At 35.4% G+C, this 23,644-nt stretch overlaps 2 protein-coding genes across 2 annotated transcripts in view; one reads left to right on the top strand and one right to left on the bottom strand.

Annotated features, from left to right (window-relative positions):
• The window catches only part of LOC137402456 (fibrillin-1-like), a 30,011-nt gene extending 26,680 nt beyond the window's left edge, over nucleotides 1–3,331 (top strand). The window contains exons 26-28 of the mRNA XM_068088956.1: nucleotides 491–527; nucleotides 827–881; nucleotides 3,200–3,331. Coding sequence (XP_067945057.1) covers nucleotides 491–527; nucleotides 827–881; nucleotides 3,200–3,331 — 224 coding nt within the window. The remainder of the gene's footprint in view (nucleotides 1–490; nucleotides 528–826; nucleotides 882–3,199) is intronic.
• Nucleotides 3,332–9,269: 5,938 nt separating this feature from the next.
• On the bottom strand, nucleotides 9,270–10,118 carry LOC137402455 (uncharacterized). The gene has a single exon (XM_068088955.1). The coding sequence runs from the start codon at nucleotides 10,116–10,118 to the stop codon at nucleotides 9,270–9,272; it is 849 nt and encodes a 282-aa protein (XP_067945056.1).
• Between the last annotated feature and the right edge of the window lie 13,526 nt (nucleotides 10,119–23,644).

Raw genomic sequence — 23,644 nt, 5'->3', positions numbered from 1 at the left:
AGAATCATAAACATTGTATGTATCCTTTCCGTAGCATTGTAAAGTGCATAAGATTCTTACCTAAAGATGATTATCAGAAGGCCATAAGATTCCTAATTTATTATCAATGATTATCAATGATTCAATATTTTGTACATTTTCCATCATGATTTTGTTTTTTATCCACTTTATCTAAACATTTTCCTCTACCAAATAGACAATGCTTGCATACCACCAACATTGAATGCTCCCGTTTTTAAAACAACCAAAATTTAATTCACGATCAGCAGTACCAATCACAACATCATTGTAACCAACTTTACTTCAAAACAAAACGTTTGTATAAAGTATCTTATCTGAGAGAGAAAACATGCTTCTCAAAACTTTTGAAAAGGTTTTAGAAATTTTTCTACAAACAAAGCAAGCATTGCAAGTTTTTCAAAAACATCTATTTCTATTTGACCATTTAATGTTATGAAAGACAGATTATAAATGGCTGGCCTATCTGCAGTCCTCAGCATCTTCTTTCAGAGACTCGAGGAGGTACAGTAGGTCAGCTTATCAGTGCAAGCGTTGACTCCAGCTCCTTTTTGGAACCGGCTAGTTAAGTTCTACGCATCTTCCACTCCTGATTGCTGAAGTGCCTTGAACTGATGGACCTTAGTCTGAGCCTACAGTGGCATTGTCAGTCATTCTAGGATTTCTGCCAGCTGATTCGACCCTTGTTCTGCATTCGTTGGGTGTTGGCCATCTATTATTCATTTATTCAGAAAGTTTTTATGAGCACCGGGTGACACTTTTCATGCAGCAGGATTTACTGAACTCAGGGATATTGCTCTTCCTACAGGAGAAAGTTTGGTGAACTCTGGGGGGCATTGCTCAAGCAACACAATCTACTGAGTGTAAGAAAAATTGTTTTGAACTGGAGAAAGCTAACCTAACTTTGTGGCACCATTGCTCACGCAACACAGCCAACTCAGTTCAGGAAGTGGTGGAAATCTTTTTCCACCATTCACTTAAGCATTGTTCGCCAACTCTAGGAAATGGTGATGCTGTCCTCAGCTTATGGCTCCTCAGAGATCAGAGATACATTGCTTATTGACTTGATCTTGTAGAGCTGGAATCTTCAAATCTCAAAGCTGGCAGCTGTTTAAAATAAACTGCCGGTTTCCTTCACTTTCCCACAAAAAGGTCAAACAACAACACAGAATGTAAAGTAATAAAAAAAATATACTTACTAAATAAATATATAAGTTTACACGCATGACAGGCTAAAAACCTTATTTAAAGCATGCAGAGTGAGTGCTCATACCACTCTGACCAAACAATTGAATTTTTCTTACATTTTTTTTACATTTTAGGTTCTTCCCTATTTTGTTCTACGCATGGTTTCTTTTCTATGGTCTTCTCAGCTTTTCGTCAGTATTTTGGTTTCTTCTTTCTGTAGCCCGAGTGACCTAACGGTGGCTGGGCCTTTATCGATGTCTCAAAAACTTTGCTCTAAGATCATGGATACCAGGAGGCCTATCGCTACAACTCTGTTTACAGCGCTGTGCTGTAACACTCGCCAAAATGAAGGCCACAAACTTTTGTCTTTAAAAGCTACCAGTATGTATATCAAGCAATGAAACTACCAGGATATTCAATGTTGCAATATGAAATGTTGCATGCAATATAAAATGGAGTGAGATGAAATTTGTAAAATTAAATTATACAATATACAATGTTTTGATAAAAAGTAATGCAGTATGATATGTTGTGATATCAAATGTGGCCACCTGAAATTGTAACCAAGTAACCTAATGAAAAGGATGTGGAGTCATGTAAAATAATATGATATAATAGGAATTTGTTTGATCTAACTTATTACGGCCTAATGTGATAGCGTGAAAAGATTTCTTATAACATATTTCAACAGATTGCAGTAAAAAATGATTCATAATAATTTATCAACAGTCTAGAGAGACGCCATCTTGACCTCGCCTCAGGTAAGTCAGTCCAAACAAAAGTTCAGCCAATCTGAAAGAAGTTTTAGCCAGTCCAATAAAAATTCAAGACAGTCAAATGTTAGTCTGTTAAGGCAAGCCTAGAAACCGCCTGAGGTTGAAGAGATACGGAGATACAGTAAAATATTATTTCAGCAAGGCTTGACTATATTAAAGCCAATAATGCATTCCTTAGGTGTACACATTTTCATAAGGATTCAACAGCAACAAACAAAAGCATTTCACTATAAAGACTCCCTATTTTAACATGTGTGTTATGATTAATAACGTAAATCGACATAACAGCTTGAAGTGATAGTTTTTATGGTGTTTATAATTAAAGCATTGGATAGTACCCTTAACAATTGTAGCAATAGTGGGATTCAATGAATATGTGCTACATGCCAAACTGGCAAATTTCTAGAAGAACTTACAACTGCTGCCCTAAAAGCAGCTAAAGGAAAACGCCCAAAAAAGTGTAATTTTTGCTTTAGATACTAGCGGTGAAGCAAGTTACCATGCCTTAGAAGTAGCAGCCAAGTTATTAAACTGTAGGAAAAAATACAGAACAAAGCAGCATGGTAAATAGGCATGTCATAAAGGCCGACCATTACATAAGCTGTGCGGCCAAAGTATTGCAAGGCCGATGGCGGTGCAATAAGGACGAGGCCCTGCCCAGCCGTCTAAGGTTCAACCTGACATAGAGGCATGAAAAACTGTATTAGTCACTTTCGAAAGGCTGCCAAAGTCAACCAATAGACAATAGCCGCCTCAATGATGCAGTTGAGTAGAGGGCTGAAGAAAGAAGAGGAAAATGGAGCCCAATTCAGCCTGATATAAAAAGATTTATGAGACAAGTTCAAACTCTCTTTCAGACAAGCTCAGGCAGAAGTGAGTGCTTTGCAGAGAAACAGTCACATTTCTCTTTAGAAACACGCAGTAAAATAGACTGGGTGGTTTGGGTGTCACATCGCAACTTGCCCAATCCGCAACAGACAAACATGACTAGATAGGTATGTTTAATACGTCGAATAATACTTTATTGCAAAGGCATTATTAGGCTACCAAACCCACTCTCGCTACTGTGGTACAGTACATGCTGGCAACAAAGTTTTGAAGATGAAAAATAAGAGAATGCCAGCTGAAGCTGGTCAGAACCATTGGAAAAGCGCTGGCCAAATAGTAGCAAGTTGAACAAAGACCAGTTTGTCAGCCAGATTGCTTTCTAAATTCAGCAGTTGAGTAAAGGAGTCCAACAGCTGCAGGGCCAGTCCAGCACTCCCAAAAAGAACCGACCTGACTCAAGATCATCATTTGCTGGGGATGTGGAAAAAGGACAACAACGTTTAGAGGAACTGTCTAAGTGAAAATAAGTTGGGCCAGAAAAATACCAGAGGCTGGAACATTTGAACAACTGGTAAACAGTTTGTAAAGCAAGCAATAACATGGCTGTTAGTGATAAATACCAGCTAGGAAAGCGGAGTGAACTTGTTCCTAAAAATCTGTGATGATGAGAGGCAGAACCAAAATGGAGAAAAGCTCGTAGCTGCTGGTTGAAAATATTTCCAGAATATAAAAGAGCTAAAATCTAACCCAATTCCTATTGCCCCAACAAGAAAGAATTTTATAATAATTTGGCAAATGCCTCTAAACCTGCTTTTAAAGTGGCAGCAAGAAGCCAACGATACAAAACTGAAAAGCAGATAAAGACTAGCAAATAATCCTTCATCCAAATCGAGATCTGATTTGGGAAAGTTAACCCAAATCCCTCTCTTTACAGAACATAGGCAAAAAGCGACTTTAATGAAAAAAGAGAAAACTGACACCTCCTATTTGGGCTCCAGATACAAAATACATTATGACTGGAGATTCAAAAAATAGATGATCAGCCAACTCAAAAAAGAAAATCATTGAAAGTGATTGCAACCTGTAGGCCGCAACTCTACAAGCGCAACTTTGCCCTAGTATAGAGACAATTATAGGGTTTGGGGCCATACAACCAGCAACTAAAAGGCGAAACACCACCAATTTTAACATTTCGCCATCTTAGGGCCAGGCATTTTGCAGTGTCTCATGTGACCAATTAACTGGGCAATAAGGTAAGAATAGAGATGACAACTATAAATATGTGGTATACCTAAGAGACAAAAGAAAATGGAATGGCTTTTAACAAATTCCAGTTGGCACCTTGGCCTACAAATGGCCCAATATAACTCTTCTTTGTCGATCAGATGCTGGCTACTAAAAAACCAGCGGGAGCAAATGGTCCGCAAGAAGATAAAACAGGCAATGCCGAGAACCAAAAGAAGAGGTCTTAGCCGATCACCCTGATCAAGTCCTCCAATGGGTATAAAATTACCTCGCTCATTTTCTTGAGTGCTTATCCACCACCCAAGTACTCAGTAAACAACCACAATAATTCGAAAGGAAAACTTTCAAAGACAGAGATGACCTCATACAATCTACAACAACAAAAATTACAATATTACAAAGTATAGCAGGCTACTATGGATGATAGCAGGCTAATATGAAGGATGATATGATCTATGTTTTGATACGGAGCAAAAAAGATGAAGCAAAATGAGGCAACATGTTTAAACATGATGAGACCAAATATGCCCTGACGTAACAGAATGAGACGTGAAATGTTATGAGGTGTTATTGACTCAAATAATAACGCAATGGAAAAATAATTTAGTCATTTAATTCTTACTAATTTAACTGTACTGTACTTTAACTGTACAGCCATTTAACTGTACTTATTTAACTGATCCTACCTCTGTTTTAAAGGCAATAACTAGAGATACAGAGCTTATAGAATTTTATTTGTTTTTGCACACACAAGTTAGTGCAAGAAGAAAAATCTTATCATGGAAAATAATAAAAAGTAGTTGAGCTTCTTACTTACTTTGCAAAATAGCTTTTTAGTAACTACCTTAAGATTTTTGTGAAAGTTTATTAAGAATGAATTTATTAATAGCCAATGACGAGAAGGTCAATTGAAGTAGCAAGCGCAAACTCTGCGTTTTCGGGTGTTTCCATTTATCAATACTCTACTAGCATGTACTATTAGCATCGTTCAGTTATGAGCTGATAATCTAATCAAGAAGATTAAAAGTTTTGTTTTCCTTTTAGATGCAAGAATCCCCTGCCCAGATGAGTCACATCTTTGTTCTATAGACGCAGCTTGCAGCTATAATTCTATGATTCAAGACTATGAGTGCATTTGCAAACCAGGATACGATGGAGACGGCTTTACTTGCAATAGTAAGGAACTGCTCAAATAAGCGAGTTGCATTAATATTACATTTTATTTTAATTTATTATGAAATGGGAAAAAAATAACTGCTGCGAAAACAGGTGATACCAAAATAAAATTAATTAGTTTTATGGTAAGACTTGCTCAGACTCAAACCAAGGAAAACAAAAATTATTCAATGCAATACTTAAACTGGTTGAAGTGTTTTACACCCTGTTAACTTTTTATACGGCTTCAAAACTGCAAAAGCTTTTGATGTAGAATATACAGATAGCAATGCAAAAGTTAATACAAATAATTAATTGTCCCGTAAAAAAGTGTTTAGTATTTTCTAGTGGTCAGTTGTACATTTACTAATTACATGTAGAAGTTCGCCCATTTTCACAGAGCTTCAAATTTGTTAAACGCTTGAATAAAGTACAACATAAAGCTTTAGTTATGTGCATTTTTAGTTGAGTGTATGCTTCATATTATAAATGTGTCTTTTATCTTATGTCTTTTTGTCTTTTGCCTGTTGTTTTTTCCTTGTATAAAATCATTAGGTTAATGTTATTTGTGCTTGAGATTAACTGCCAGTAAATTTGTTATGTGTGTATTGGGGGTTTCGGTGCAATATAATTCCTTCTTTGATCAGTTAGTTACTCTGAGTAACTTTGATGTAATCCCTGCCTGCTGAATTCTTTTTTGTGCGATTGTATAACATTCTTTTACATTTTTATATACTTGAATTGATGCATCTAGCGGATGATTCTAATACAGGGGCTCAGTCAGTCAAGTGGTGTTGCTGGTTTATTAGAAAACGTAACCACAAAAAATAGTTTTTGGAATATAGCCTTTCACATCACTTGATTCCTTTAAAATTTAGGATGTAGTGAAAGTTTAGGATTTTAGTATAATAACAACATGTAGTATGACACTTCTTATTTTGCTTTGCAAACTTTTAAAGATACAAATGAATGCGACAGTCTGCCCTCACCATGCAAAGGAACTGGATCCACTTGCATTGATACAGACGGTAGTTACAAGTGCAAATGTTTAGAAGGATTTGAAAAAGATGGGGATTTTAGTTGCAAAGGTGAGTGAGGCCTACATATTGAACTTTAATATATTTGCTCCCAGATTAGGAACATGTGGTCAAAGACAGTTTTACAGTGTTAATAGGCTTTATAATTGAAATTTGATTTTTAAAAAAATGTTAAAAATAAATTATTTCCTACTCTGGTTTTCTACAAAAAAATTGACAATTTAAAAAGACATTTATTATATTATTTGGAAATGTTTTAATTTTAATCGATCTACCAAAAACATGTGGAGAACCTTGAAACAGTGCAAAAAATATTGCCTTTGATAGTTTTATAATTTTAGAAGTGGGTTGGTATTGTTTGCTTGTTTTAGTTCTCACTTATTATTACATGAACCTTTTCACCTAAACAATTCGATAGAACTGGCTAAATATCACCCCATATACATGTTTAACAAAACTTTACTGTGCCAAGTACCACTGTTAATTGTGAATTGTATAATATATAAAAATATAATAAAAGTTAGTTTCGTTTGAAGAATGAAAAAGCTATTTTTGAACAAAGCTATCTGAAGATTTTCTACCAATTGATATTATATATTATATATATTATATCAGTTTGCTGTGAGTTAAAGGTTAGTGGTTAGAAGAAAACTAAGTAACACACTAAAGAAGCCTTGCTTGTATTTTAAGTTGAAAGTGGTTGATTCTTCTTGGTATAGTATTATATGATTCTCTACTGTGCACTATTATGTGACTCTCTAATGCGTATAAATGTTTTACTTTTTACTGTATACTATTTCATGACAATCTGTGGTATGCTGTTTGATGACTTTCTGCTATATACCTATTTTCTGACTTGCTAGTGCATAGTATTTTAGGGTATACTATTTTATCACTCTACTGTATAGGCTACTGTTGTCTGACTCTCTACTGCATAATATTTTATGACTCTCTACTGTATAATATTTTTATGACTCTCTACTGTATAATATTTTTATGACTCTCTACTGTATAATATTTTATGATTAAATAGACATAAACGAATGTATCAGCTTACCGTGCAGAGTGGCCAATTCGACATGCCAAAACTTTGAAGGAGGTTTCAAATGCTACTGCCCTCGAGGTTATATTGCAGATGATAAAGAAGGCTGTAAAGGTGGGTAAATATTTTGGTGCAGTTAAAGGTTATAACTATCACATGATGACATTTTGTACAATGAAATAACTGTGCTGATTGTAAAGCACCAAACAAATGGATCTTATTAAACTAATAACTAAGACTATTGTTTAAAAATCGTTAAAAAACTAATTAAAGGAGTTGCCAGCGTCAAACTATAGGATTAGGATTCATAAACATTTATGTATTGATGTAGCAAAATAGCAAAATACAGTCCAATACAGCAAAATACAGAGCCCAAGTAAACTTGTTTAACATGAAATAAAATAGAAAAGGTGCACTGGCAAATTACATGTACCTGTGCCAGCTTTGTACCTGTGCCAGCGATGTACCTGTGCCAGCCATGTGCCTGTGCCAGCCATGTACCTGTACCAGCCATGTACCTGTGCCAGCCATGTAAATGTGCCAGCTTTGCGAGAAAAACCAATTTAATTGTCAGAGTGGACACTGCATTATCTTTAAGGGCTTCTAGCTGCATTGGAAGTAAATCGCAGTATTGTTTTTATTTCAAAGCACAGTACTCCAGTCATGACAAAAAACTTTTGAAGTTTTATTATGTTCATGTATTTAAACATAGTATCAGGTAGTACCTAGCGCCACTTAAAAATTGACAAACCAAATGTTGATCATCTTGTTCAATGATAATATCGATGATAATCGATGATAACATACATGTACATATAGCAACACCAGCAGTAACCTAATATAAAGCTTATGTACTGCGAAGCATGTCAATCATGGTGCGGTTTTACTTATGCTAAAATGTTTTTGAATAAATGTAAAATCATTTATCAAGAATTTTGCCTCCACAGACTTTTTTGGTGGAGCATACTTATTGCTTTCTGTTTCATAACTTTTCCTATCATCATTATTGTTTGCTTTCTGTTCTTCTGTCTTGTTGCTTCTTTATTATCCCTAGAATATCAAAATTGTAAAAGAGTGTAGGAAGAAAATAAGTATATTAATTTTTCATTATTTTTTTTACTCTTGAATATTATAGCTGTACCAGGTTATGTCTAAGGGTATGCGTCTACGGGTGCAATAGGACTAGACACAATTCGTTGAGGTTGAATAGGTTATTTTATTATGCGTGCCAGTTCTTGGTATGCACTGTGAAAGCTAAAATAAAAGTCGTAATGTTAAGAGTAAAATACGTAAAATCGGCAAGAATGTGATAAGAAATACGTTTATAAAAAAAAGATTAGTAATTACCTTTTGCCCTTTAATGTTCTGGTATGGCTAGGTTTATGTTAGTTTATAATCATGTATGAGTTGTCTCGCCGTAGTGGTTTCTAACTAATAAAGAAAACAGATTTTAAGAAATATTAATACACAAATAATTCAAGTTGGTTAAAAAGAAAAACGATAAAATCAGAAATTGGATAAATATTAAATGGTAAATACCTTGTACTTAGGAATAGAGTGGTATAGTTGTCCAATACACGGTATATTAACTCAACCAAACTACAGAGACCGGTGTGACCAACTGATCTGCACTAGATGAAAAGTGTAGGTAATCCTAAGCCGTTCTGCATGACTAACTGAGAAAATGGCACTAAAATTATCAGCCGATACCACCCCGTGACCGGACGCATCGCAACGGCGAGAACGCACCCCAGCCAAATAGTTTCACTGCACCACTCACACGCATTGACTCATTATTGTTAGCTTTGTTAAGGCATACATTAGCTAAGTTAAATATAAGGGTTAGTCCAATATAAAAGGCTGTCCTTTACACTCCCCCGGAAATCTTTTCTGGAAGGAACGATTTCAAACTCGAGTCAGAATGATCAGCTTGTTCAGCGGTCTTTCTATCTCCGTAGCTTGTTTGATGGCTCTACCTTGTCAGTCTAATTGAGTGTTGCCTAGTGTTAACTTCGCTCTTCTAGCTCTTCCATCATGGCTTTTGATCATCTCTGTCACTTCAGCCAGCTTCCACTTGTTTCGTAGTGGGTTAGCATCCATCACAAAAACTATGTCGCCGACTTTGAGCGACTCTTTCTCATCGGTCCACTTCTGTCTATGCTGCAAGGTTTGCAGATATCCCAGTCTCCATTTTTTCCAGAAGACATTGGCCAAATGTTGTATTCTTCGCCACTCTTTTCTGGAGTAGGCATCTGCGTCTTTGAAGTCCCCTGGTGGTGGTAGGCAAACATCTGATTTGAGGTGCAGCAGGTGGTGTGGTGTGAGAGGATGGCTGTTGGGGTCATTTAAATCTTCCACTGTGAGCGGTCTGCTGTTTATAATGTTGGTAGCCTCGTAGAAGAGTGTTCGGAGAGAAGGACTAGTGAGCTGTGCGTTTCTTTTTTGGATTAGTCCTTTTAGAGCCTGTCCCGCTGTTCTAATCTGTCTTTCCCAAACGCCTCCCATGTGGCTCGACAATGGGGTGTTAAAAAGAAATTCACATTCAAACTTTTCTGCAAGTGGTTTGTGCAGTTCTTCATTTATTTCAGCCAGGTTTTTTTTCAGTTCTGTCTGTGCACCTCTGAAATTAGTGCCTTGGTCTGAATAGAGTGACTTCACATTGCCTCGCATGGCTATTAGGCATCTGAATGAGTTCAGAAACGCATCCATGGTCAAATCGTCTAGCATTTCTATGTGGACTGCTCGAGATGTTAGGCATGTGAACATCAGTCCGTAGCGTTTAACTTCACGGCGTCCATCTTGGGCGTGAAACGGCCCAAAACAATCCATTCCAGATTAGTGGAATGATGTGGCTGGTTCCAATTGTACGGCTGGTAGGTCCGCCATTTTTGAGTCTCTGTATTTCCTCTTAGTTTTTTGCATAGTACGCAATTGTGTATTACCGTAGACACTGCGGTAGATATAGTCCTGTAATCCAATATCCATTATGTCGTATTGTAGCAGTTGTCAGTCATCTTCCAGAGTGACCAGTTAGTCGATGATAGTACTGTACGATCAAAATTGTGATGTGGCATGTCTTTGGCACAATTGCTGGGTGCTTCAAGTTGATGGTGAGAGTGGTAGAGTATTTTAGCCTCCCTCCTATGCGTACGATACCATCGTCATCTGTGTACAAGTCTAACTGTTTGAGATGTCTGTTATCTAGTCGACTTTGGGCTGTTTTGATGATTAGCCTGATAGCTTTTTTCTCAGTTGTAGGGGTGTTAGTTTTTGTTTTTTCTTATGTATGGCAACCCTGATGAACACCGCGAAGGTGTTGATTAGCGTTTCCCAATTAGAGTACCGCTCCATCATCCCTAAAAGTCCAGGTATTTCTTTTACAGAAGTACAGAGGCAACGTGCTTCAGGGAGCTTATCCGTTGTTTTTTCCAGTTTCGTTGGGGGTATTTTGATGTCTGACTGCTGAAGGAATTATGGTGGATTAATCCAATGTCGAATTATGTCTCTTACTTCCGAACCCCTGGATGCGTGGTCAGCAGGGTTATTTCCAGATGCTATGTGGTGCCATTGTGTCATTTATTGTCATTGATTTTATAATACTAAAGGCATTCTAATCATTGCCTTCAAAATGTCACTGTTTTCTTTTACACTTTGTAAGACCATCATATTCAGCGACTTCTTTCATTAGATTAGATTATTGGTTCTATTATTCCATTACTAGCAGTAAATAGCAACCCAGGTGATCCTCTCATTTGGATTCCAGCTAAAAGCACTTGACTACCAATCTATAGTAATAGTAATACTACAGTGATAACTATAGTAATACATGTACATCCAACAGTGAATTTTTCTGTTCGAAGCCACGTGTGGAGTTGAGAAAAATAAAAACTATTTTAGAGAAGTTGTAACTCACCATTTTTTACTTTGTGGATCAAGGCGGTACCTTTACTGTTATAACACGTAACAATATTTTAAAGACTACTGAGATACACTGGGAACTTACAAGCGTGTATAATACTTTGATCAATTTGTAGTCTGTGTCTTGTTATGTATCACTTTCAAAATAGTATAGAGAGTAATCAAAATGCTTTAAAAAAGATTTATTTTAACTAAAACTGAACTCATGACCCTTGGCATAATGAACTGCCAGTTTACTACCTGTAGTAATCAACTGCCTTCAGACTTAATGAAAGGCTGGAAGTGAAACCGGCAATGTCTATTTATTAATTTTCAATCAAATAGTCAGCTGGTTTATGCTTAGAAAACTGGCTTTCCGGAACCATATTGAATTTTCAGACTGAATATTTTAGTGCCTTGGTGGAGTGCACAGTGCATACTTATCTGAATATTAGATAGAAGCAGCCACAAAGATAGCCTTTATGCAAACTAACAAACATGCATATGCTACCACAAAAACTAACATAAACTAATGCACACGCTCACAGCTAAGCACACGAACGCAGAAGGAAAACAAGGGATTGATTACTATAGATAACACTGTATGTACTTGGAAACCAGCTACCTGTTGTCACGTTGATTTGCGATACCACAGTTATAGATCTGTTGCATAACGTTATCTTTTTGAATCTATTTTTAGACATACGAGCTAGATGTCCTGATGAAGCCCACCGCTGTTCCATTGATGCAACATGCAGCTATAACCCATTCAGTCAATCGTTAGAATGTTTATGTAAAGTGGGATATGTCGGTGATGGATTCACATGTGTCAGTAAGTAGTCCATTCGGTAATGAATGCTGGAAGTTACTGTAGTAACATTTTATTAATCAGCATAAAGAATTAGTTCGCTTTTGGTTATGTTTGTTTGATTTTTTTTTAGGTACAGGTGTAGATCATTTTGAGCAGTAAGTAAAACTATGAAGCGGAGAACGACTAAAATATATAAATAGGTCAAATTTTTTGAACATTGTGTATTAAAAAAATGCTAAGTTATACCATTAAACTTTATACTAGTGTGTTTATTTTGCATAGTTTAAATTGATACAAGTGCACAAATGTGTTTTATAACTATACACTCTGACAAAAATGTATACAGTTAACTAAGTTTAAAAACACTCAACAAACTGACTTCCTGATTGCATCAAAGACACTAACTTAACGGTGATTCTTTTTTAATATAATGTCCTTCTAAAAGCACAGAATCATGCTACAGAACTTTAATTATTGAATCTAGAAGCTTCATATTTAGATGAATTCAGAAAAGCAACATCATCTTCAACCAAACATGGCCTCATGTTAATTTTGTATTTTGTGCCTAATTAAAATCCATTTACACAGAAACAAAGAACACACTGGAATACATACCAAAAAGAGACAATGCAACTAATGTCCTGCCAAATAGTTTAAATCGTGAGCCACATAGCATGTAAGTTCTGTTAGCATGACCAAAACTGTAAACTTTTGGCTTTTTTCCGAACTAGATAAATGAGAAAGATATGATTTAGATATTTAGACAGTCTGACATGCTAGTAATGTTTTGAGTTTACAAAAAGTGTCTAAGTTTAATGTTGCTGAAATATCTGCAGAAATAAAACACAATATTATCAGCATACAATACTTTACACACATTCATTCAGTTGTGTTTGAAACTTGTATAATCTTTTAGGTGAACGACCACATTGCCCAGACTCAGGACATCGTTGCTCAAAGTATGGAGAGTGCAAGTATAGAGGAGGGTATTTCTATTGTGTGTGTCAAAATGGCTACATTGGAGATGGATACACTTGCACCGGTAAGGTCTGTCACTGAGAAGGGCCAATATTCTATAGAAAAAATCAGAAAGAATCTTAAAAGAATATTTCCTTACTCAAAATGTTAAAGCAGTTTTTAAACTCAGTACTGCAGTTGGAGGAGTTTTAACTAATAATATGCCTTACATTATTTCTAATCAAATTGTATATTAAATGTTTCTTAATAAAAAGGAAACCAGTTGGGTTTTGAGGTAACAAACTACATATGTCTACACATCAGAGCTGTGCTCAAGTACTTTTTTTCAGTTCATGTAGAGTAAGCGAGTACTCAAAACAAAATCGAGTACAAGTACAAGTATACACATGTTTCTGCCTTCCGAGTACAAGTAGAGTATCACAACTTGATTCCGAGTACAAGTAGAGTATCACAACTTGGTTCCGAGTACAAGTAGAGTTATCTCTCAAATTTCAAGTTCAAGTAGAGTTTTCCTTCTGAATTTCAAGTACAAGTATAAAGTGCATTAATCAAATATCAAGTACTTTTTATTAAATTAAAGTAAAACGAACAAACAAGTGAAACAGCCAAATTAACCAGTACAGGTAGGCCTATATATATAATATGATAAGGATTAGGGTATGATAATAATATGATAAAATAATATGATAATATAAAAGTATAATGTCCAACTATCCCCGGGCTCTAATTTTCTTTATTTATACTAGAACCTGCAGCCTGTTGCATTTGCAGAAAAAGAGGTTCTCCAGAACGGCATCACTCATTGAGGCGCGATGTGGCCTCATCAAGATGCCAGACACTTCTCACAGACACTTAACTATCATACCATGTTACTTGCACAAAATTTCAGTAGTCTATGTGACCTTTGACATTTCAATAAGAAAAAGCCCTTGTTCCAACATACATTACACACGTGCAGAGTACAAACAGAGAAATTGTGGTGCTGAACAAAGCAGGTAGTACACAATACAAATGGGATCACAGTCTAGGTAAAAAAGAGAAATATTATGTGTCAACAGGGAGTTGAAAACTCCCTGGTGCAAGTAAGAGTAGAGTATATTTGATGTAGAGTAAAGTAGAGTAGAGTATTTTGATGTAGAGTAAAGTAGAGTAGAGCATATTTGATGTAGAGTAAAGTAGAGTAGAGTATTTAAGTTTGCAAGTAGGTTCCGAGTACTTTTTTCCCAAGGGAGTACAAGTAGAGTATATTTATCCCATATTATGGTCCCTTCGAGTAGAGTAGAGTAGAGAGTAGTTGAAATCGGTACTCGAGTAGTACTTGTACTCGAATTTGTACTCGAGTAGCACAGCTCTGCTACACATACATGATTGTGTTGCTAAAATTCTTTTCATTGGCAAAAATAAAATAAAAATTATTTTGTAAGTTTTTCTAAAACTAAGTATTTGCAGAGTCCTCTATATATGAAGACAGCTCAAAACTATGAAAACAGACATGAAAAAGTGTGATTTTTCTTAAAATTGAACTTACCAAGAAATTTAGTAGATGTTACCAAAAAAAGTATTGCTGTTTTTCTACTATTTATGATTTTTTCTAATGATTTCAGTTGATAAAACTGCCAGAATGTTTCAATGTTACAACTGAAAAAGATCGCTGGCTGTTATGACACTGAAGAAAAGTACAGGCAAAACTCAATGCAATAGTTTGTATCGGATGTTGCAGGCGAGTTTAGTCTATCTATTATGTCGATCTCTCTGCGATTTTAGACATCACAATTGCACTTTTGCTTTGTCTGAGCTTTTCAATCTAGTTTTATTAATTTCAATCTTGAAACTTTCTAACACTCAGATTGCTTCAATTAAAAAACCAATTGTAAATGATAAAAAATCGACACTTTTAAATAAAATCAAAGTTTCTGTCAGTTCATCTTTAAAATCTAGCATTTTGCTGTTCCCTGAAGTTGACATCTCATAAATATAAATGAATTTGCCAGAATAATCATGTGGCTTGCAATCACATCTAATATTACTATGGTATGAGATATCATTGAGTGAAAATAGGTCTAAGATTGTGTGTACATCCAAGAATAAACTATTAGTTGATGCAAACCATACATTCAGATGCTGTCAACAAGTTCTACAGTGAATGCTGGTATGATGCTTAATACACTCCAAACTCTAACAACACAGGTTTTTCTGTGTTCTTGATTTATTTATACAACACTAATTCTCAGGCAGTGTCATACACCATGAAAGGTTGTCTTTGTAATAGCTATGTGCATAATTATTCCGCTAAACAGCAAAATGATAACTTTGCATAGTGGTAGCTTGGCTGGGAATTCAAATACCTGGGTTCAACTCTCATACTTTGCAATAATTTTGCTTTTAGCTTTTATCATAGCCTTGAACAGACAAACAGACGAGCATCTTGTGACAGTAAATATTATAGTAAAGTTTCTGAACCCTCAGCCAAATTTTGTGAAGCAAAAGAAAGCTGGTTAACTCATGAATCTTACCTTTTGTGCACACTTGTTCTGCTTATATTATGTCCTCTTTTTTCATTGAGATGCATTTGTGTCCTTACACTCGGTTAATTATACATTTGCATATAAGAACCTGGAAAGAACCGACAAATCCTACTAGATGGTTACTAATGCATAATTCTATGACTTTTGTGTTATGTTGATGTTGGCTAAAAAACTAAATGACAATCTGGATACGCAAAAACAGACATGTTTCTTAAATTTTGACAGAGTACTTTTTCCATGTTTCATAAGTTATATGCTTATTTTTCTAGTTAATAAAATCTTACTCAATATAAAAAAATGAATATTCCCATCAGTTCTTTCTTTGCAATACTAGAGTTAAGTGTAGTTAGACGACTACGAATAGAGTTAATAAATTGTGCACCGCGAGTATAGGTAAAATTTCAGTTAGTTTTTTAATTGAAATTTGGAATTTTCAACAATATTTGCAGCTTGCATTAATCCAGCTTGTTCCATGCAGTAACGATACAATTTGTGTGACTTTACTGGAGGAAATAGTACATCTAAAAAAATAAAGAACAACCTAAACATCTGTATTTGTACTATTCAGTTGTTAACTAGTGCTATCAGAAAAAGGGAAATAAATCAACTATATCAAAGGTATTGATTAAGCGTATTTTAGGCTTTTAGGATAGTTCAGCAGCTTATTGTAACACTATATTTTAGTGTAGGCCTAGTTAGACGACTACGAATAGGGGTAATAAATTGTGCACCGCAACTACAGGTTAAAAATTCAGCTGCTAATCAATGCAATCTGCAAAGTGAGATAAATTATTTATGTAAAAGGTATTAATTGAGTGTATTTTAGACTTATGGTTATACTTCATTGTTTATTGTTTTGCTTTTTACATATTATTTGACTTACAGTTGACCAGAACTCTTGCCCTGATTTAAGGACAGTTTGTGGTATAAATGAACAGTGTGCCTACGATGTTAGCACTAGGAGCTTTCAATGTGACTGTAAACCAGGCTTTGAAAAAGAGGGTGCAACTTGCCAAAGTAAGTGGTGGCAAGTGCTTGAGCTATGATCGTTAGACTGTGTCAACCTTTTCGGTATGAAAATATATTTTTTCTATAAATACTGCTAAACAAACATATCTAAACTAGAACTTGGTAAGAATGGATACAAGATGTTCATTGGTTGTCTGCTGGATAAGATAACAGTTTTAGTAATATGTTAGTACATGCTATTTCAAAGTTATTTTTTATTTGCCAATGTGTTCACATTTAATTTAAAACTCTTGGACATTTTAGATAGGCAATTATTGCTTAGTATTTTGTCATTTTAGCAAATGGATTGAGCACCAAACCTTTTAAGGAAACCAGAATTTTGCTGCCGTTTTTTATGACAGTACATTGTTTTTGTTGAAAAGCAACTTAGAGAAACCACTTGCTCACTTCTGCTCTCTTGTCTTTGTTTTAGAGAAACTCGGTGACTAATGAAGAAATCGAGACTCTCATGATGACTTCTATGCTACTTCTAAACTGAATGATTGAACTGACTGACGATTAACTTTGCAAGTTTTCACGCTACAATTACTAAACATCAGTCTTCCGCTTCGGCTTAATGGATAAATTGGACCGATTAACAAAACAAATTCATAGAAAAAAATTACAATTGATTCAATGTAGCTGGTAAAAGTGTTATGTGATCTATAATATAATATAGTGCAATTTATGCCATGTATGGAACATTTATTGACCAGCTCAAAAAGTATGTTATGCTAGTTTTTTACATTTCTAGTATGCCAGCAATCCAGTTAACCATGAGAGATCATCATGTGAAATAGAAATGCACATGATTATTTCTATATATGAAAAAGTGTTAGAGTGTTGCAGTTGGTTGGGCATCCAGCTGCAATATGACATATGTGAGTTCAAATCTGGTTTAAAAAATATTTTTCTCTGAACGCTTTTAGTGTGACTTTGGTCAGAGGAATAAAGGGAGACTGTTTTTATTATAGTAAAGATCTGTGAAGTTGAAATAAACCACATTATTTTTGATAGCAAATAGCTTGTAGAGTAGCTTGAAAAACATTATAGCGCAATAATTCACTAAAGCAAGCCAGTAGTTAAATCATACTTACTCAAGATAGTAGTTACCTGTAAATTAAAAGAAATTGATTGATATATTATAGTAGACTGCAGTAAGAATTGAGTAAACACTTGATAGGTATACGCCATTACATTCAAGATTTGGAAATATACTTGTAATTTGTACTGAATAATAATCAAACAATTAATTTTCAAGTTTTCAAAATAATGCTGATCTAGCAAAGCTGATAGCTGCATGAAATTTATATTCAAAGTGGTTGTTTGGTAATTTCTGGTGTACAGTCAACAAAAGTAAAACATACAGTAAACGTGATGCATGAAGTAATTTTAAACCAAACAGTCAAAATAAGTAGATTCGGCTATTCGGCTAGAGAAACTAGCTGTAGAGTAGCGTTCTACACTCATGAGAATATTACAAAAGGACTCTTGTATGGGCAGTGAAGTAGCTTCCACACAATATTCGATCTTCTTAGTTTTCCTGAGGTTAGTAAAAACTGCATGATTCCTATGCACTGCAACTTTTTCTGTGAGTTTTGAGTAAAACCTGGATGTAGATTTTTTTTAAACAAAAATATCTGTTTATAGCCTTCACATGCACCAGCTCTTGTTTTGCAAGCTTGAGCAAATCTCAGGTTTCTACAGAGTTTGTATTTGACCGAGTGATTTTGATACAGCTCTTGTTATTTCATGTTTTTCTGTGCTCCGTTAGTGAGAATTAAAAAAACTGTGATACTCATCAAAGTACCTCTAATTAGTTAGACCGTGGGTGACTGTAAAGTTGCATAGCATTTTTCAGGAGCAATTGCTCAGTAAGTTAGCCGACTCGTGTCAAGGTCATTAAATGTTGAATACAATTATTTTCTGGTTCAAGTTGGTTTTTTAATTTTGGCATTAGTACAAGGGTTCTTAAAAAAATCTTTAGCTTGTGTAAAGAAGAAGAGGTTTCTGTATTTTTAGTATTTTCTGGAACCCCATTATTAAATACTATATGACAACACAACATACATTATGTTATGTAAACGAACTATCAATCTATGAGAGTCAATGTCAGCTTTGGAGTTGTATGATTACAATTGTCATATGTTTATTTAGCAACTGAAAAGGTTTATTTCTCTTGGACCATGTTCCTATTGATAACTCAACTAGATCAGCAATTATATCCATTCCTATCTTGGTTTTGGGTAGATACATAAGTACAGAGTCTTGGTTAATTTAGATGATGCTAGCCAGTCAATCATGCAGTTTTTTACTATTTCTTGAACATTAGCAAACATATTTGACAACTAAAGAGATCTTTTGTTGCTCTGTATTTGGTAAAACCTGATGAGCCTCGCAGATTAGCTCTTTTCTAGTAGAAGACTGTGATACATAACTACTACAGATTTATTTAGCAAAATATCTTCGCCTAATCTGAGTTGCACTTGTGCATCTAAAAATAGCGCAGTAGCTTAAATATATATTGATGTCTGACTTGCATACTGGTCATTACACTTTGCAATGTCATATTCTAAAATAGGGACAAACCAAAGAGAGTACCTTATGATACAGAGTATCATTCTTAGGGTCTGCACTGAAACTTTCTATATGTTTAGGCACCCAAATCCGCAGATTAGTAGATGAAGATTTGGAAACCTTTAATCAGCAATTTGAAACCTGCTGAAATTCTAATGAGTTTCCAAAAAAGTAAATTTCATTGTAACTTGGTCAACAAATTTAAAAAACTTGATACCGACATGCTATTGCACAATTATGCAAAAAAAGTGGAATAAACTTAATGTGAATTAAATTCTGCAATGTTTACTTAAAAATAGGCTTAGTTTTTCTACAGTAGCAAAAGAACTTGTGATGGAGAGTTCATTTTAGACAAGAAACTATGTGAAACTATGAGAGAATAGTAAGAGGCTTTATAAAATTGCAAGCCAATATGATGCCTCAGACTATTCCACTTATGACTCTTTATTGTACACTATTTCATGACTCTCCACTGAATACTATTTTATGACTCTCTACTGTATACTATTTTATGACTCTCTGTTGTATACTGTTTGATGACTCTCTGCTGTATACCTATGCCATAACTCTCTACTGTACAATATTTTATGACTCTTTACTGTATAATATTTTATGGATATGTAAAGAATTTGCCTCTGATACATCGGTGAAGTTAAGGGTGCGCGCTGATTGTCATTTACTCCACCAATATTGGAAAACAAACCCTAGTTCTAATGCGTAGTGTCTGGATTCTAAATACTAACAACCCGAACTCAAGACATGCGGTTATGATTTTGATGCATCGACATAGTTGCATGAAAGTTCATTGACCTTGCGAATTACCCCCAAGACAAAACTTGTGGGGTAACCTACCAGTTCAATAATTAAACTGTTTCAGCAAAGTTCACAATGTTCTATTTTTAATAAAGACAGAATTTGTCAAAGAACAAACAGTCACAAAATATAAAGGGTAAGATACTATTTAAGCAGTTTAAACAAAATTAATCAAATAGAAATCATAAAAATAGGAGAAAAAGTTAATCGATTAATTAAGATCCAAGACTTGAATACATGAATAAATTGAAATAAATTGTGCACATTCTCATTACACATAACAACCTTTCATGTGTTTCCACTTAATATTTCAGTTAGCATTATGCTAGAATTGTTGGCCAAAAGAAAAATGCTTAAAGGTTGACTTGCAACAAAATTCACGTTACAGTTATTTGGTATCAAAAGATGCACCATGTCTTACTCTGCTGTGTTGTAGGTGCCAAATATGTGGAAATGTGATTACAAGCTCTTAAAAGCTCAAAAACAAAAAGCCGCCATAGATTGGAATCTCTTGATCTCGATGACGTATCCGCGGAGTTTGGATATTGTCTTGTCACGTGATGTTCTCACGTGAATTGAAAGGCCAATAAAAAGCTCAATATAAAACTTACCGTAGCAATAGTTTATGACAAACACTTCGGGTTTTACCGAAGACCCCGTAACAAATATAGATGCTCGCTACTTTACAGTTTCAGCTTGGCCATTACGTCCGACAATTCGAAGTACGTGTACCTGTCTGAGTTGCGATCATAAAATATGTCAAATTCTGAAGAGTTAAGACCCTGGCATTTCGAGCCTGAGGATCTATTTGAAGAAGATCCTCAACAGAATCAAACCTCCCAGCAAGTAAGCACCGCCACTAGCCAGCTCTTATGGCCAAGCTGGCTAGTAGTAATAGTTTTAGCTAGAGAGTGATAGAACAAATATTATTATTATATATATATATTATTTTAGTGATGATAATTATCGCTTCATATTGCGAAAAAATAATTACAGATTTTTCTCAAATGACATCATTAACAATTTTAAAATTTAAATCTAGTGCTGCACTGATATACTGTTGGATAACATTGACCTGATGTATTAGCTATGGTTGCATAGACATATCTGTCCATTTCTTTAGGAGCTAATACCACCGGCTACAGAGTGGTGTGTCTGCAAGCGCTGTCAAGACATGCCATCTCTTCCTGAATGTTTGTGCTGCCATGATGCTGAGTTTGTGCATCGTCTCCATGACCGCGAGAGCATGAATGCCTGTGTATGCATCCTGGTGTGGACGAACTTGTGGTGCCTGCACCCCTTGAGTTGGGGTGGAATAATTACCTGCGATATCATAGTGGGTTGGATTTTCATTTAATGCCAACAACACCAAAGCTATGCTAATGTGTCAAGCATTATCTACAATTCTTGTGTTACACATTTAATGCATCGGTTGAACACACATATCCTGAACTCGTGGAACACAAGGAGAACTGATATATTTGGCTTGTACACTTACTACAGTAGAGAGTGTATTAGTTTTGTGATTTTATTATATAAAGATCGAGATTATTTTGATGATCAGCAATTATTGTTTTTCAATAATTGTTTTGGTAGATAATTTATTCCCATTTGGAGAGCCATCGCCAAATGCTCGAAAAAGGTTGTGTGCATACCGCAATCTTGTGTTTTGACTTATGCCGCAAATTCGTTGCGATTAGCAATGGCCTCTACCTGCTTGCTTGGTGTCTAAGATTTGGGCTCTTTTCCCACCAACGGATGATGAAGAAGAGTTTGCAGACTAGCATAGCAGAAGCCCTTGAACACATAGTCCGCAAACTCTTCTTCATCATCCGTTGGTGGGAAAAGAGCCCGAATCTTAGACACCAAGCAGGCAAGTAGAGGCCGCCGCTCACCGCGACGAATTTGCGGCATAAGCCAAAACACAAGCTTGCGGTATGCACACAACCTTTGTAACAACATCCGCTGTAATGGACCTCACTCTCAAGCCATGGAAAATTAGATCGGACTGGCATCGCTTGAAGCCTCCCAGCTCCATGGCGTTAGAGTTGGTGGTCTCCGTTGACTGCAAAGTAAAGAAAGTTACGACCGACAATCACTTTCACATTATTTGAATGAATTATTTAGCTAGATCAACAACTTCATGTTTATGTATTGATAACTACTAAAAAATTTGGGTTTTTGTCAGGCTGTGAAGTAAAAACTTTCAAAGTTTTACCTTGACAAGATGGCTGCTGACTATTAAACCGCAGCTCTGATCCATCATAGTGTAGGCCCCGTATAGTGCGCAATGCCCCGGACTATCGCATCTACCGTCACCTGCCAAATCAAGCTCCCAATCGATTGCTGCCATCAATCCCTCATTATGCAGGGTGTACTGCTCAGCAATACACTGTAAAATATTGTAAAACTTCATTATACAAGTTTAATTTGTATCATTATCATTAGTCTAAGAATGTAGAATCATCTTCTCCCCTTTTGTGCTATATTATGATGAAGATTCAGAATTTTAAATTATAATATATTTTGCTTGAAGGATGACATATTTTCATTTCAAGAAAAAAATAGTTTCTAAATGTCGTTATTCAATTAGTGTGCCAAGCTTTTACTCACATTTTCAAAGTTTATGGGTAAATACATGTATTAACACTCACACCATGTAAGTATTTCCTTTGTTGGTAGAGATAAACGCTGTGGCTTGGTATCGCGATGTTCAGGAGCGACAGAAAACGGAGGTTCTGCGTAAGGCATCCGCCAGAAAAAAATTGATGCAGCTGCCAGCAGGAGGTTGATGACGTGAGCTCTGTTCACCCTGGCAGTTGTTTCCCAAGTGTATGATTGGTGACAGGAGGCACATGTAACCTTGAACTCTACCCATCCGCCTTCTCGCACCATCGTAAATGAGCAGGGGAGGGCGCAGGCGTGACGGTGAAATAGTCGCTGGAGTGCTGGCACACTTACTATTATTTTTTCCTCTTTGAAGGAGGATTCGGGTCTGAAATCACAACGCAATAGTTGACTTGCAATAAGATTTGTACAACATCATTGTCTGTTATTATATCATATTTGCTTGATCAGAGAAAGAATAAATATGTAGCCATGCAACTATGACACAGATTTTACAAAACCTTATCAGAATCCATGATATTGTAAACATAAAAATGTGAGTAATAACTCTATGGATATTCTTTATATTTTGTCAAGTTTGGTTAAGTTCAGCTCTATCTTACATGTAATTGGAGAGCGTTTGACGCTGGCCAACATAGCGCTCAAACTCTTCCCAGTCTTCGGTGGTTGGCACAAACTCTTCATCTAATGCTAATAATAATCATCTAATAATATTAATATGCTATTAACGATGATACCAGAAAATGACAATAACTATTTTATATAACATATCTATAAGTGAGTGGGGTTAAGAAATTTGGCGAAATTAATCGTGAAACTTATAACATTATTTTATCAATTATAGATTAACATATTACGTTCTACAGATAGATATGCAGTATGAATTAGTTTTGTTATTATAATAAGAATAATACACGTAATTAAAAAGATAAAATACTAATAATATCATATTACAATTAAATGACATTAATATTGTTATATTAAATATAGCTTAATATAGTAGTACTAGGAGCATACCTGCTAACTCTCACGCATTGGGCGTGAGACTCACGCAATCACCCCAGAGAAAAAATGAAATTGCGTGAGATTTTTGCCCCAAGTTCCACAATTTTATATAT

Source organism: Watersipora subatra, chromosome 8 (genome assembly GCF_963576615.1).
Source record: "Watersipora subatra chromosome 8, tzWatSuba1.1, whole genome shotgun sequence".
Classification (NCBI taxonomy): domain Eukaryota; kingdom Metazoa; phylum Bryozoa; class Gymnolaemata; order Cheilostomatida; family Watersiporidae; genus Watersipora; species Watersipora subatra.
Note: the sequence above shows the minus strand (reverse complement) of the source record. Positions and strands in the feature narration are given on the sequence as shown.

What these genes read in the sequence shown, in the direction of transcription:
- LOC137402455 (XM_068088955.1), bottom strand. Translation starts at nt 10,118, where the DNA reads ATGGATTGTTTTGGGCCGTTTCACGCCCAAGATGGACGCCGTGAAGTT.